The sequence below is a fragment of the Triturus cristatus genome, chromosome 9 (genome assembly GCF_964204655.1).
Source record: "Triturus cristatus chromosome 9, aTriCri1.1, whole genome shotgun sequence".
NCBI classification, from domain to species: Eukaryota; Metazoa; Chordata; class Amphibia; order Caudata; family Salamandridae; genus Triturus; species Triturus cristatus.
The window spans coordinates 325,011,279-325,027,897 of NC_140592.1; the positions used below are offsets into that span (position 1 = coordinate 325,011,279).

A 16,619-nucleotide genomic window follows, 5' to 3' on the forward strand; every position below is an offset into this window, starting at 1 on the left:
TCAGATTTTAGATCACTCTTGCTTCTGCTCATTTTCTGCACTGCACTAGAACACAAGTCTCATCAGTTTCCTGAACCAACTTACATAGTTATTAATTCCGTATCTTTGTAAAATAAAAAAAGTCTTATTTACTTACTCTTAAATCTGTTTTCTGAATGGAATAAATGAAAACTCTTGTCATTGTTCTTTGGGTGGGATAATCTAGCACCCAGAAGAAAATGCTTTAGATGCCACTGCTCCTCTTACCAAGTGAGTTCTGTACCTAGAGACATCAATGACTACTTCTTGCATCACCCAGTGGGCAATAGTACGTGATATCTTCATAAAAGGCTGGGTGGAGTGCTTCAGTCATGCTTTTGTACTCCTTGATCAACACAGCCACAAAAAGTATTGGCACTCTGTAAATGCAGGGTAGAAGATCTCCCTTCTATCGGACTTAGTTGATTTGGTGATGTGAAACTTATCCAACCTGGAATAAACATCCTGGAATGTAAAGGGCAATTACATATGAAACTCTGCTAGCTGATACAGGTGCAATTACATAGCTAGTTTCCCTGGAAGCTCTTTCATAGACCAATAGTAGTTATGTTGCAAAACCCAAACAAGCATTTGCAATGCAATAGGTCTCGCATTTGCGAGAGTTTAAGCTATTGGCATTGTAATTGACAATTGAACAAAAGAAATCCTCGGGTCAAAGAAAATATCTACGCCAAAAAAAAGACAGCAAAGGTAGATTTCACTGCATAGGTAAAGGAGTCCTTTAGTTAGGATGTAATCCCATCACCCACCGAGGTGGCATGCTTCATCATTTCGGATTCTCCTCTTGACGGGGACCCCTAGCCTGGCCAAGGGCTACAACCCCCTCACTGTGAGGGAGGAGCTCAGGGATGATTTTATTCCTACGTGACCTTTTCACGTAGGAATGCAGTTATTTTTAGGTCTCGCCTACGCAGCGCGCATGCACTGCTTAGGAGGGCCTTTAGTCGTCGCTCTGTTTGTTTTCAAGCACACACTCGTGCTTGTGGCAGCATCCACCTTGCAGGAGCGAACAGCGGCGCGCTACAAGCAGGAGTGCTGTGCTTGAAAATGAGCAGACTGCTCTCCCAAGCTCGCAGGCTCACCTCCTGCTCCCTCCCCCCCCCCCCCCCCCCCCCCCCTCTCACGCGCGGACCACTCGCGGGCTGAAGGTGATGCATCCATTACGTGTGATTTATTCTGACCCGGCATGTTCTGTTGTCTTATGTTTTGTTGGTCATAAAGCTTTTAATGTGTTTGTGTTGGTAATACTTTCAAAAGCATTTTGTAAAAAAATGAACAATGATACATGTTTGTGGGCGGGCCAATGACGGCTAGAGGCAGACTATGATTACATGTATGGCTTGGCCCGTGCTCTGTTGAACTGCAACGTCATTATAGAGCCAAGCCAAGGTCCCAGGGCAGACTTCCCTCCTACCCCCCTTTCTATGCAACTTTGAGGAGAAAGAGGTGCAGCATCTTGTTAAAAGTAATGTCAACTGGCAAGCCCGAAATTCGTGTTTCTCCTTGAACTTCTCCCACTGGGACGGTGTGTACATTTTTAAAAAAGTCAGTAAAAGTGAACTTAAGAACTGCAGCTGCGTTTCACAAATGTGCAGCTTTTAACTTGCTGGCAAATTGTATCCGGGAACCTCCGACCTCACTCTTCCCCTTACTGAGTCAGGGAGGACATTGCTATTAACATATAAACAGAGCGCTCTGCCTTACACTTACCTTTGTATTATGGAAAGCAATACCAGACGTGCAGTTTACTGGATTGCTCGGTGCATATTCACATACACAACCTATTTTGGGCGCTGAGATGAGGTGGGTTGGTTTGCCTAAGGAGTAATGCTTCGTATGTAGTGTCAGATTGAATTAGCTTGTGGTGCGTTATTTAAATCTGTTTTATTGAATACCGTGTGATAATATAGGTCAGCTAACCACAAGGACTAGCTTCTGTTATATAACACTAGAGAGTGAGGGACGGTGCAGTAAATGAACTGCTGTGTGCCAGGGAAATCGGGGCTCAGACCCTCCCCCATCTGTCAGAGGCGCTGATTCTATCCGGCATGGACTTCTCGTTCCTATAATTCCTGCTAAAATTTTGCCAGATGCATTTCCGCACCCGGAAGGGCACCTTTCACACGACCCCTTCCTCCATCACGCGGGGACATGACATGCTCTCAGCCGCCCGCCCTCACGCACCCTCCCAGCGTGCTTTGCTCCCCCGCTCCCATCTACCTTTTGCAGAAAGGTGCACAGAAGTGACAACAGTCACATGAAAAGTAGCCTGCAATCCTGGAGCTGCGGGGTTATTCCTCAAACTGGGCCCCTAAACTTGTGATTGTACAGTACAAGGGTGGAATTACCACCTGGACTTGGTGAATTCAGGACCCGTGCATCTGCAACTTGCAGCAGACCCCTAAATTGCCCCACTCTGAGCAAATCAGTTTTTCTTCGTTGTGCATCATATTTCTTAACAATTTCGAGAGCATCTAGAAGTACTACGGTGCAGAGAATGAACTCTGCAAAAGAACTGCACTGCCCCTATATGGCTTAGAGGATCATAATGTCGCTCCATATTTGTGAATAAAATTGTCTACATTATTCACCCACTGAAAAGTCTTTGGCTTACTCATGGCAACATCATCAGGGCGTCGTGAAGTTTTTTTACAGACTCTTTGTAAGTTTAGGTTTATAAATTAAGAGTTTTCAGTACGTCACCCAGTGCAGTAATGGAATCGATTGCAGTACATTGAAGCACTTCAAAATGTCAACAAAAGAGTTGTGTTAATCTGTATAAGAAGACTTCTTTCTATGTCCCGGCTCATCGGGCCGGCCTGGCGCTCCCTATTTGCTGACTTGCCCGCCTCTCATGGTCAGCATGCTGCACGCCACATGCTTTAGAATTGCTAGAAGAAGATGCGAGGGCCTGGTACCTCATGACAACAGATATACTTAAACGAGCATTGGCATAGCTAATAGGTCTCGCCTTTGGGACTTTATAAGTATTTAGTTATGCAGCGCAATATCCTTGGTGCAACAACATCAACTGTTGCATGGCTTAACACTTATAAGGTCCCAAAGGCGAGACCTATTTGCTATGCCAATGCTGGTTTCAAACTGCATGTGCTTTGCATTGCTCCTAGTAGTTAGTTTTAAACATCAGTACCTTTATTACATTATCCTTTGGTTTGCACTGCGTCCATCACCCAATTAACTTAATGTCTTCTTCTCTGAAGGATTTATTATATCCTCAATAACGTAGGAATAAAAACATCCCTGAGCTCCTCCCTCACTGTGAGGGGGTTGTAGCCCTTGGTGGGGCTGGGGTCCCCGTCAAGAGGAGAATCCCAGATGATGAAGCATGCCACCTCGGTGGGTGATGGGATTACGTCCTAATTAAAGGACTCCTTTACCTATGCAGTGAAATCTACCTTTGCTGTCTCTTTTTTCAGGCGTAGATAGTTTCTTAGACTCTAGGATTTCTTTTGTTCACTTGTTAGTGTTTAGGGATCTAATCCTTGCAGGTCTTAAAAATTCCCTAGGACCCCACCCTCTTCTTTTCATTGTAAATGACAATGCCCCTTATTTAGGTTTTAAAAAACATGTAAATAAAAGGCATTGTCATTTACAATGCCAATAACTTAAACTCTCTCAAATGCGAGACCTATTGCATTGCAATATCTACTTATAACCTATAGGAGCATGAGTGTAGTAGCAGGGCACAAGTGTTGTCCATGGACAACGAACAATTTTCATTCAGTGGATATGCAGTGCTTTACGGTTAGTTACAACACCTATATTAAAACATCAAAATATGTAAGACAAACAGGAAGAACCGGTCAGTCGCTCGTGGAGAGATGATATCCATATAGGAGGTGTTCTATAGAACCACTGAACGAGTGGAACATTATGTGCAACGTCTCTTACAAGAATCCCTCCAACAAGAAACACAGGCAGAAATTATACATGGCTGCATCTACAAGTTTTCAAAATGTTTCCATTGCTCCATTGCAAAGACCAAATGAAATGTTTGAGATAGAACCATAGCCGCAGAGATTAAATGTAGTACAAGCAGGCATTTCCTTTCAATCTATTTTTGGTAGAATCCAATTTGCCATGGACAGTATTAAAAGTTGCCCAAAAAGGTAAAGAAATCATTGAGCATGCCATTACATTTGTGCTAACCTAATAGTTAAGTCCATGCTGCTGATATCAAATAAACACAGGGCACAGCGTGACTAACCTGCCTGCTGCCATTTCACAAGTGCCTGGGGGTCTCCAAGCTGAGCGCTTCGGCCTAGCTTTGTTTACACATCTTCAGCTGCCACGTTTCTTGGGCCTTCGGGATGGAGAGTCAGAGGCAGGTCTCCTCTCCTAAGGATGTCTCGCTGTGGTTGACAGCAGTTTTGAAGGTTCGGTAACCCTCCTCACGTTGTTTTAGTCTCTGCCTGCCTCTGTGCAGCCCCCAGCCCTCACTGCCTTCCCCAACACTGATGGGGGTCTCACAATGAGTCTTGGTAACTTTACTGCTTGTTTTTAGTTCACACAGCCAGTCAAGGTGCTGGAAATGTGTGATAATCCGTGCAAGCTTAAATTCGTGGTGTGCCGGAAACAGGAGTTTGACTGACTTGATGTAGCAGAGGGATCCCGTGGAATCAAACTGCAGCGAGATTGGCTCCAATACATGGCGTCTGGACGCAGCGATGGGTGGCAAGCAAATCTGCTCCAGCCGGAGTCGTGGCGCGCTTGGACCGGCTCAGTGCAGCAGAGGGACCCTACGGCCTCACACCAAAGCAAGATAATTAGATACCCACACATAACAAAATAAAAGCGCGGACCTCATATTAAAAGGTTCAACTCAGCATGCTGGGCTGCAACAATTGTAAAAAAAAAAAAAGAGTTCCCCTCAGCAACACATGAACCATGCAAGTGGACGAAAACTGTAGTTGCGTAGTTGTGCATTGCTGCTTCCAGAATAAACGCAAGTGACATTTAGCTGCCTCAAAGATTTAGAAAGCAGCAAAGAGTGATACTGCATTAAATCAATGGGGTGGGAGCAGGCGGGAGCTAAGTCCTTTAAGGACTACACCAGGTCTTGCAGACAGTGCATGCGCGCTGCCTAGGCTCGACCTAAAAAGATACAGTATCCAGGTCACAACACAAAGGGTTGAATACATGTGTCCTGTGGGTGAAGTCTAAAGCCCCTCGGCAACTTCCTTACCAGTGGGTGCTCTTCACTGTGACTCCATCCACTGGGGTCTAGCCTACTGAAATAGCTGATCGAAGTGTATTTACTGACCTGAAACCTTTACCAGGAGTGACCTGAGCTGATAAATTAAGCACATGGACGCGGTCTGACTACAGAATCCAGACTCTGTTCCATATACCAATGAACGCCTCTTCTCCTGGCTGATTTGTATCATTTGATTGTGATATCCACCCACATTCTCCTGATTAGCTTTTCATGCCTGTCTAGAAAGATCTAGTGGCCAGAGAAGATCTGTGTCCCGACTCCCTGAATTTAGCTGTTACCTCTGTTATTATGGTAAACTAAGGAAAGCTGTAGCTTTTTTTAAAACCCAGTCCTGCAAAAGATCCATCTGTCACAGTCACCTCTGGGTTTAGCCTTCAGCTGAAATACTTTTGCAGCTGGTCCAACCGAGAAGCGAACAGGTCTATTTAACATGGGCCTTATCTGAGCACGAGCACCTAGGTTTTCTAGTCTAGCATCCACAAGCTGGAATCCGGCACCACCTTCTTCTGTCCATGGAGGTATTTATTTTTTTACGATTTATATAGCGCTTCCGATGCCTGAAGGTGTCTAGGCGTTGAGCCAGGAAGGAAACTGACCTTAATCTATAATGAGTGAAGTTGCTGGTTAATGAGGCATGTCTTTAGAGATTTTCTGAAGGTCAACAGATCCGTGTTACTTTTAATACTGAGGGGCAGGGAGTGCCACAGTCGAGCTGTACATACCCCATGTGGATCTCTCAAATTTATGGATGCCAAGATTTATTACTACTACAGATTGCACATGACATTTACTTTAGAAAGTACAGCTTTACAAAGCTGCTTCAATGCAGTTTTACCTTACTGCTCAAATATAAACCCATGTATTCTGGTTACATTTATATCTCTTGTTAAAACAGATGCACTTAAAAAATGAAATGACATAAACTGTATATGCAGATGCACCGAGCATAATATGCCATTTATTACCATTGTTGAGGGAGAGGAGGGGCATTATCTTGCACAACTCCTCCTCTTGTGTGTCATTGCCCCTCCCCACACTCAACAATGGTAATTATCAGAATATATACTCAGGAGCTAATTTATGAGAAAGTCACGCAGCGCAGAAAGTCACCTTGCTGGGCTGCACTGCATGACAGGCGAAGGGCAGGGCTGCACTCTATTTAAGGCAATATGGCACGTTCCTTTCCTTTCCCCTGCGCTTGCGTATTCCACCATCACACCACCTGATTTTCTAGGGAGAGGGGCAAAAAGTATTTTTGATAGTTCAGTGAGGATCTCCTCCTTCCCATTTGGTTGATATACTCCACCACTGAGATGCTGTCCACTTAATTGGGTGCAGCACTTTGTCCTTGGTTCATGCACTTGACCGCAAAGAAGCCTGCCAGAAGCTCCAGGCAAGAGATATGTAACTGTAGTTCTTTTTCGGATCATTTCCTCTTATGGGCAACTCTCCACACCTGGTCCCCTAACTCAGCCTTCTGGCTTCTGTCCCTATAATCAGTTACAGGTTTTATCTGAAGATTGCTGCCCTGTTTCATACCTCCATGTGTTCCAAGACCATGTATTTTCTCTCTGGTACACATGGATAAGGAAATCTTCCTTGAGTACTACAGTCCTTTCCTTAGGTGAGCCACCATCTGTCTCTGAAGCGTTTAGTAATGGAACGGTTTAGAATCATGGCTTAGATGGATGAAGAATTAAGACCTGTCAGCCTTACAATGTGTCTCAAAGATATCTTAGTCTTCATCATTGTCTTCGTAAGCTCTTTTAAATGTGAGCCACCATATTTTTATAAGCTGGAGAGCTCTTTGAAAAGAATCTATTACAAAACCCAGAAAAAACATAATTCTGTGAGGGAGTAAGAACTGACTTTTCCCTCTGCTTGTGCTCCCCGAGACTGATAGGAAATTGATCCATGAGATGGATCTTGTCTAGATACACTGAGATATAGAACCCAGGTTTGGATGAACTCCATTACCAATCTAAGCACCTTAGTAAAGCACTAGAAAGCAGATGACTGACCAAATGGCAGTGTTCTGAATTCAGCGATTTGTTGCCTTCAAATGAATTGGAGGAACTTGGGGTGGAAAAGAAAAAATGGAGAACCGTCACATATGTTTTTGAGGTCTATATGTACCATTCTGTTTCCTGAGCTTAGGATATCTCTCAACAGATGGGTGCCCTCTATCAGTAGCAGAAAGCCAACCACTGGTTAAAGTCCCTGAGATTTATCACAGCTTTCTTCATTTGGGTGTCTTCTCCCCTGAGCCTGCCCATACATCATTTTCCGGAGGTTTCCTCAGGTGTCCATGGGCAATGGCTTATCTTCTCAGATGGAGCCCATTCTAATCAACAAGGGTGGTGAATGTCGCATGGGCCCAGCATACTGGTCTAAGACATACTGTTCCTCTGATCCCCTGGTTTATCTGTTCTGGGCCTTTTATGCTTGGAGGCTGGGCTGGCAAGGCTTACCCTCATCTTAATCATCATTCGAGTCCCCTTGGGAATTGTCTCAATCTGTCTCCTCACTGTATCAAGTGCCTCCCTGAGGGAGGGGCAATCAATTCTTGGGATAACTACTTGCCCTAACAGCCCAGCAATGACTCCAGATGGCCATCAGCATTGTGTAGGCATGCTTTCTTGCATGCCCAGAAAGGCCTCCCTGAGCCTACTAAAGGTGGCTCCAGTGATTGGCTGTTAATTTTTTGTTTGGCCTTAGCCTTGCTAGGATTCTACCTCTGCAGCCTCAGCCGGTCTGTTGACCCATGGTAGGGCCCTTAATCATCCTTCAAGTGACGGGGTTCTGGTTGGCAGGCTGCCAACATAAGTATCTGCTTCCCTAGAGGTTCATTTTAATTTTTTAATTAAGACTGACTTTTGTAGTCTCTGATAAATCTTCATCCCAAGGGATCTTCTTACTTTTACTGAATAAAAAAGCCAGCCTATTTTTTGCATTTTATGTATAAATATAATGATATTCGTTGCTTCAAGGGACAATCTTAGTTGTCTTGTGTCCCAAAGCGTCAGAAACCTAGATCAGAGGTGCGCTTCCATTGCAGACCTTGAAAGGGGCGTTACACTACAGGCAGGCAGGGAACACTTCTGCTAATCCTGCAGGTGCAGTCAAATATGTTGCTGCTAGCCACGGGCCTCTGATGGCGATTCTTCTAGTCGCGAATGCACTATACGGCGGTCTGCCATTGGAGCCCTTTCACTCCTCATGCACCCTAAATCTGTTGACTGACCACACCAATCCTCGCGTAGCCCTGCAGTGTAATCAGACGCAACAGAACTTCTCCATGGAGAGCATACTGTGTTCGGGACAATAGGAAAGAAAGTCTTTTAAATACCGGCTTAGCACTCCCATTCTTATTCTGCAACTTCATGCAAGAATATATCAAACTGAATAAAACATGGCAATTGCAAAGTATAAAGAAAAAAAGTCAGAGATACTCATCTGCTGCTGAAGCAGCAAAGAAAGAGTGGAACCAGAAAGTTACATGAGCATTTGATGGACTATAAGATTGCCATTGGTTGTCTTTGTACTCCAAGTTACCATGGGAAATTTAGTTGTTGCTGTGGTTCTAGTTTTTATTCACTGCTGCTGTGTGGGTAAAGCAAAGGAGGAGACACATAATCCTCTCCCCATGTACTAACCTAGAATCTCCTCCCCTCACCCCTTTTGCAGTAAGTGTGAGAAAAAAAAACTTCCCAACATTGATGACATTTGAGTGGATAGCAATCTTTGTAAACTTGTGTTCTTCCGTCGCTGTTAAATGCTAAGCCCACTGAGCATTATTGTCGAAGACTATTCTGCCTAGCGTTTAACCTGTTATCACACAATTAAATAAAGATAAAATAGGGCCCAACACAGTTTCTATTTCCTGATAACTGGATCTTTGTAGCTGTAGTCTTTTGTCATTTTCCCAGGAAACCTGCTTGCAAATTGTGTTATAAATCTCTTTAACATGTATCCCCATAGTTCTTCCTTTCCACCCTCATTCGGCTTCGAAAATCTGATCTGCACCTAATGAAACTGGGCAAAGTATCATCCCATGACCATCTGGCCCAAGGAAGTGTGACTACTTCTAACCACATCAACAGAAGTACAAATATTTAGTTGTGGTGATGCTCTCACCTGACCCTAGTGCCTCTGCTCCTTTCTGGAAAGTGTGAATAAATGGAGTACTCTAAAATGTCATTTGTCTGGCTTAATTCTCATAGGAAATTTTGGGAAGTGATAAGAGAAGCTGAATGGAATTGCACCAAATTCGGTATAAAGTTAGAAATGTACTTCGAAAGTTTTTTTTATTTTTATTTGGTGTAAATCCATTTAGTCATTTGCAAGATTTGCATTTCAAGAGATGCGCGGATATTCATGAAGGGGTTTAAAAATAACGTGAGATCTGAATGACTGGCTGAAAGATTTATTTGCCGTCATGTTTTTCAGTAATGCTGGACAGGTACTAGTCCCATGGTACCGAACAATCTGATTATCTGGCTACAAAGTGGAGTAAAATGTTGCAGTGCCATTACATGACACAGGGACTCTACCCCAGTGCCCTGAAATAGTTAAAATAAATTATATATAAGCCAGCAGGGATCGGATACCCTGGGCCCTTCCACTGAGGGAGGGGACCAGAGGGAACTTTTTTTTTTTTAAATTAATTTTTCAATACAAAATTGAGTGATTTACCTAAAACAAACGAGAGAAACGGGAATCACAACTTGGATCTGGCAAAACGGAGAACCCCCCCCCTACTTTTCATAGACTTGCTCATGAGCAGTCATCTGCACTCCCTGTCTTGGGTGATCTGGTCTCGAGCAGACTTGCTCATGAGCAGTCATCTGCACTCCCTGTCTTGGGTGATCTGGTCTCGAGCAGACATTAGTGTACCACAATCCATACAATACAACATGATACGGTGGTAGGGGAGTGGTTTGATCATTGGTCAGGGCAACATAAACATCAAGAGGAGCAGCGTCACCAGGTTGGACAGTGTGAACACGAGCAGTTGAGTTGCAGGTTCCATAGCAGTCACTGCGTTTCCTCTTCGCTTCAGAGTTATGTGACATTCTAAGCTTTTAGGTGTTTCAACATGCCTGATTTTCCAAAAGAAGTTCTTATTTTCTAGTACCCTTGGAAAATTCATGATTGTATAGCTTACAAGTAAGCAGCCTTGCTGATGCGGTCTTCTCTGCAGTTGGTATGGTGACGTCCCAAAAGATAGAGCTGAGGTCTGCTGCTCATCTTGTTTTTCTTCTTGGGACTACTGTCCTCTTCGTTCCACCTGAGATGCCATGTTTTTTTGGTAAATCCCAAAGTTTCACCAAGGAAGGGGAGTACATGGTGAATAGAGTGAATACTTTAAAGTGCCACTCTCTAATAGGAGCAAGAGAGTGGAAAGCTCCTGAGATTACATCAAATGAATGACCACCAAAGAGCCTGTATTTAACTGGGAGTCCGCAGTACCGGAGTAAAAAAGCTGAAGTTCCTCTAAAACCTTCAAGACCTCTTTCTTTGTACCTGTGAGGAAACCTCTTGGCTCAACTCTAAATACAAGTACTCCTTATGGTACACAACTTCATTATTTTGTAAACTTCCGGGTTCTATTTCCCATTTGTATTTGAGAGACACAGCTGGGAAAAAGTTATGTACACATCCATCATGGCATCTAGCAAAATAGGAGAGGAGGAGCCATTGACCAGTGCAAGCACTAGGAGTAACTTAAAACCATCCCAGGATGAAGTTCTTAATATAGTGCCTCAAACATATACAGCACCACCACCGAATAAGCCCATGAAGGAATCTGTTTTGTAGCATTTCTTTATGCTTCCTTCAGTGCAGAAAAAAAAATCAATGCCTGAAATGTCATATGCACACTAGGCAATCCAGAACTTAACTGTGGAAATCCTGGGCCCTTCTGGAATTTGGAAGCATGTCTGATCGATGTACCCAAATGACATAGCCCCGGCTGAGTACCAGAGCGACCATACTGCAGGTGAATAAGAACAAAGACCACCTGCAGATGTATTAAAATGCCTCCCATGCACCCTCTTAGGTCAGCTTGCAGCCCCTGTGCTTCCGCCTGTTCTCTGTGGTCCCTTGTGCTGGCCCCTGCCTCTCCTCCTATACATAAATAATCTAACAAAGACTTTAACTCTACCTCGGACCTCTTCCTCTTTCCAAACCAACCTCTACCCAGAGAGCAGAAAATAAAACATACAGAAGTTAAACCATTTTTTATCACTAGAATCGATTTCTGGCCAAATTATGTTTGATGCTTCAGACTGGGGCAATGCAAAAAGAACAATTGATGGACATAATGCAAAACAATGTCATACATTCACCCCAGTACTGAGAGCTTGGCCTAAATTTAGACTGGCAGCACATCTTAGCTAGAAAAGCTATCCTCATCATTGTAAGTTAAATCATCTACATTCTGCACAAGGATGAGACTTAAAATACCAGAAGCCTCAAATATTATGTACTCCAAATCTATCACTTTGCAATAGAGAAATGTATTGTATTTAGGATAGTGGCTTACTAATGAGCAAGTGTTATAGTTTCAGTACTAGCGTCATTGCATGAACACTTTAAACATCTTTATAATTTTACCATTACTTGGCAAATTACCCTGTAGGTAATATTCCTGAAGTGTACATGCTAAGTTCTTATCTTTGCTTTATGCATGCTATTATGATAGGAATGGTTTTGATCTTACCAAAAGACCTACTCATGCGTGACTCAAAGTCCTGTAATAGTTTTTGACTACTTCTTCACATACCAACCACTAGTTGGATCTGATAAAGCTTTTGAGGTATGCAAAGGATACTTTAGATCCAGTTAATTGCAGAGAGTCTTCATGGGCCTCATTCACATGAGAATTCCAGTTCCCTCCGTTCCGAGCAGAAGTCTCAAGGACTCTCCTAACTGCCCAAAGTAGTTAGTCTACAGACTAATCCAGCAGAGATCGGTGCATAACCTAGCTTCAAGACCATTGGAGTCCCAACTTTGCATGACCGATCATGAGGGGAGAAGAAATGAGAGGTATCAGTAAGATTGTAATCTGTTTTTAAATATTGGCAGTGAAGAGGACTTTTTCAGATGACCTTGTTTGGTAACCATATGAACATTTTCAAAGATGGGTTAAAAGAATACAATTATTACCCATTATTGTCAATATGGGCAACAATGGTTGACTACATGTGTCTAAAGTTAGGGTCCTGAGCTGCAGGTGAGGTCCAAGAAATATGGATGATCATTAAAAATTGGAAGGGGGGGGGGGGGAGCACACTGCTGACCTCCCAGCACAGTTCGCCCCTTTGGCATTATGGTAAATGCAGTTTGTAGTGCACGCTTACTTGTTTTTTTTCCTGGAGTGTTCCACCCACGTTGGTGCAGATTAGTGCTGTCATCTCTAGACACGTGTTCCTGGATTTTATCCGTCATCAGTGGAGATCAAAAAACGATTTTCTTCTGGGGTTTCTGAGCAGGCTGCCACAATTTTACAGGTCTCCGTACCTCTCACAGGCACACAGGTGCATCTCCACTAGCTCGTCAGCTCAATGGCTCAAGGGTGCCTTTTAAAACAGGAAGGGGTGAGAGCACACTGCTGACCTCCCAGCACAGTTCGCCCCTTAGCATTATGGTAAATGCAGTTTGTGGTGCACGCTTACTTGGTATTTTGCTGGAGTGTTCCACCAAAGTTGGTGCAGATTAGTGCTGTCATCTCTAGACATATTAAAAACTGTTCTTGTGAAAAGCTAAGACCAGAAGTAACTGCATACCTATTCAGTCTCCACCCCCCTTGTTAACCTCTGCTGCCCACCAACCTCTAGGGGCAGGGTGTGGTGGCTTCTGAATGCTTTTTGAGCAGGCATATAATGATAGTTTTCACGAATTAAGGTCTAATTAATGAAGGGGCCCTACCACAAGGACCAGGCCTCGAGACTTTGATTACGGACCTGGTGAGTAAAGTTGTGCATCTGGAAGCGAGAATGGGGAATTTCATGGTAACGATTCTGAGCAGGTTAGATTCCCTAGAGGCCCATCTACGGAACAACGTTTGCGGCGATCCCCCATCCAGTCCATTGGCCAAGAAGGCAAGAACTAAGGATGCAAGGACAGATCCAGGCCCGGTTACAGAGCTGAGAGACACTCTTGAATCCCAGGAGACCACCTCACATACACGTCAACATACACAGCACTTTTGTCTGTCCCTGGGAAGTAATGGCACCGAGGTGCGCGGGAAGTTGGTGCCTGGTAGTTTAATATGCTTGCACGAAGAAAGACTGGCCCACTAATTGACGTCATTTCTACCGGGCAACAAGCCTTGTCTACCACCTGAGGCTACCCCTTTGTGTTAATCTTAATAGGTGCTCTCCCACTGATGCCAGGGACCCAAGAAAATCCTGGGCAGCGGCTGAAGAAAGTGGTACATTGCTTCAACACAAAGGTGGTCGGGACTGCCTGGATGAACTACACAATAAGATCAACCACATATGAAGGGTACCCTGGGTGGGTAACTCATGGAAAACCTGATAGTAATGATTGTATCGTTGTCAACTAAAGGAACAGGGCAACTGTTGAGCACATATTGGGCTGACTTAACTACAGGAGACACAAATACTCAGCCATTGAAATTCTTCCCCTGGGCTATTTCGACAGGCTTATTGACCTTTTTAGACCTTCGTGCCATACTGCAGTGAATCCTGTGACAACTCATAACTGATTCTCCCCAATGGTGGAGCTCGATCGACTGGAGGGTTTATTAGCTGTTTCAAATCCCTGCGATGGCCATGGAGCTGGTGGGGAAACGATTGCTTGTCCAACCGGATTATCCAACTCACTCCCAACACTGGAAGGACCCATGTATTTCAGCAACTCTGCCCTGATGCTACTGTGGGGGTTGGCTTTGCTTCTTGGAATGTCACATGTCTGAGTGCAACACTGCAGAACCCATAGTGGATTAACTTGGTCACATCATATGCAGTCCTGTGCTTACAATAAACTTGGTTGTGGAAGATGCTCGCACTGATGGGTTTGTGAACTATTCTGCTATCCCAGTAGCCATGGGCAGGGCCAGAGGAGGTCTAGCAACACTGGTGTCCCTCACCTTCCCAGGCTGTGTTATTTGGACTAATTTGGCAACGCCCCATTATCAGCTGATCCTCCTGAAATGTGGCATTGAACATATATTATTAGTGAACTTTTACAATAATGTGTTCCATGAAACTTTTACAGGATGATATTGAGCAATTTAGGGGGTAGCTATGCACTTGTCTGCATGGGAGACTTTAATGTTGAACACTGCATAGCTGCACCGTAATCTTGCGACCTTCTGGCCATTGATAAAGCGCCTGTTAGACATTTCTGTCATCTGGAGGATGCACCTAATTTGCTTTTAATGAAGCATAATTTTATATTCGCTTTTGACTTCTCCAACAGTGGGCTAGTTGGGACACCAACATTTGTGAGACATGGTCGTTTTAGCCTTATTGATTTTATCCAATGACTGCAGTGTTGAATCTCTAGTACTGGGTGACTGCCCGCCCCCCAACTCTCACTCAGCCATTAAAAGGTGCCTTTTTACTCAGTCAGTTGTGTAGATGCAACTCAGTTGGCCTCCACCATTGTCCAAAATTCTCAAACGTTGCACTATTGTCTAGTGCCTGGCTTCCCCCAATTGTCACACGTTAGTGGTTGCACTGTGGTGCCCTAATGCAACTGCAAGGTTCAGAAGCACGGTAAGGGACTCCGGTGAAAGGTGACTGTCTGGAGTCTGTCCAGCCTCCCTCCCCCTATCCCCCCCAACAGACTTTATTTTTAACCGGGTCATGGTGATGCATTTTAGCAGTACTCTGGAGCAAATTATTCAAGTTAGATAGGGCACTGTCAACCATGGTGAGCAAGCCTCTAGCACATATTCAAGAAGTGCTCCTCTGCTTCCACTGTAGAAGCAAATTCCATTAGAATTCCAGGGATGTTAGTCGACCCCTGCAGACCTGTCTCTGGTGAACTTGAGATCGGCAGTCTTTGCATCAATAGCAGTGGAAATGATTACACTGGTTCTTGTTAGCGTGCATTAGAAGGAAATTCCTACAGTAACGCTTGATACCCTACATCCTCAACAACTAATTGCTTCTGTAACCGAGTGTGACCCTAAACTCTACACATTTCTTTATCAGTTTCAGGCCTGTGTATGAGGGACATAAGAAATGGTTATTAGTGGTGGGAGCAATGCTTGTGCTACTCGTCTGTCACGCACTGAGAACTTAATGTACTTTGTTTTTGTTCTAGATATGGCAGCCATTCGAAAAAAACTGGTTATAGTGGGTGATGGTGCCTGTGGAAAGACCTGCTTGCTGATTGTATTTAGCAAAGACCAGTTTCCTGAGGTTTATGTCCCCACAGTGTTTGAAAACTACGTTGCTGATATTGAAGTCGATAGCAAACAGGTAAGTCCTGACCTCTACATGCTTTCATTAAGGGTTTTATATGTAGCATAATTTGTGTTTTGCTGAGTGCACTCTGTAATGTGCAGCCCAATAAACCTTTTGATGGTTGAGGAAGCAGAGTTTGGAAAGGAAATAAGGTTAATGGAAACTGTGAACTTGTACAGAATAGACCCGGTGAGTGTAATGGGGCAGAATCAGCTAAGGGCCCAAGCAGAGATTAGAATCATTAGATGAATGAGTGGAAGAGGGAACTATTTTCTACTCAGTGTTAATAAATGACGCTTATTGGTAGAAGCGAGGTGGTGAAGTCCATGTCGCAGGTACTGCTTGAGAACAAGGCAGCGTTCCTGAGATACAGGCCATGAGGCATCTTAATTTGTTAAAGGTCCATAAGTAGAGCAAATGTACCCCCCTGAGCGGCACATTGTCCAGGCCAGCCTTTCGTTCTCCTCTGGCCCACATGAGTCTCTCACTAGTGATGTGTACAAAATTCCTTCTATGTCATGACTCCCAAGAACTATAGGAGAGACCTGGAAAAAATGTGTCTTCTTTAGCACAAGGCACATGCAACACATTGCCGCACTAACACACCGAAAGAACCCCCCACATGATTATAAAACAATTACAAATGCTAGCTCAAAAATAGTTAATCAGACCTGAAACATTGAGATCTTTAAAACCGATGTATCTCATGTTCAAACCATAATTCAAACTTGCCTCCACAAAGGACTGCGACACCTGCTCATCAGACTGTCGGTCAAAGGTGCACCAAACCGTCCGTATTTGCCTTAAAGTATGCTTGTATTGCAAACACAACTCTATCACAAGCACAGCATGTTTCTGACAAACATGCTATTTTCTACTCCTCTCAAAAGTTAGAC

At 44.0% G+C, this 16,619-nt stretch overlaps 1 protein-coding gene across 1 annotated transcript in view; it reads left to right on the forward strand.

Moving 5' to 3' along the window:
* RHOA (ras homolog family member A) overlaps positions 1–16,619 on the forward strand; it is a 200,809-nt gene that overhangs the window by 54,632 nt on the left and 129,558 nt on the right. The window contains exon 2 of the mRNA XM_085625053.1: positions 15,581–15,738. Coding sequence (XP_085481179.1) covers positions 15,583–15,738 — 156 coding nt within the window. The 5' untranslated portion in view covers positions 15,581–15,582. The remainder of the gene's footprint in view (positions 1–15,580; positions 15,739–16,619) is intronic.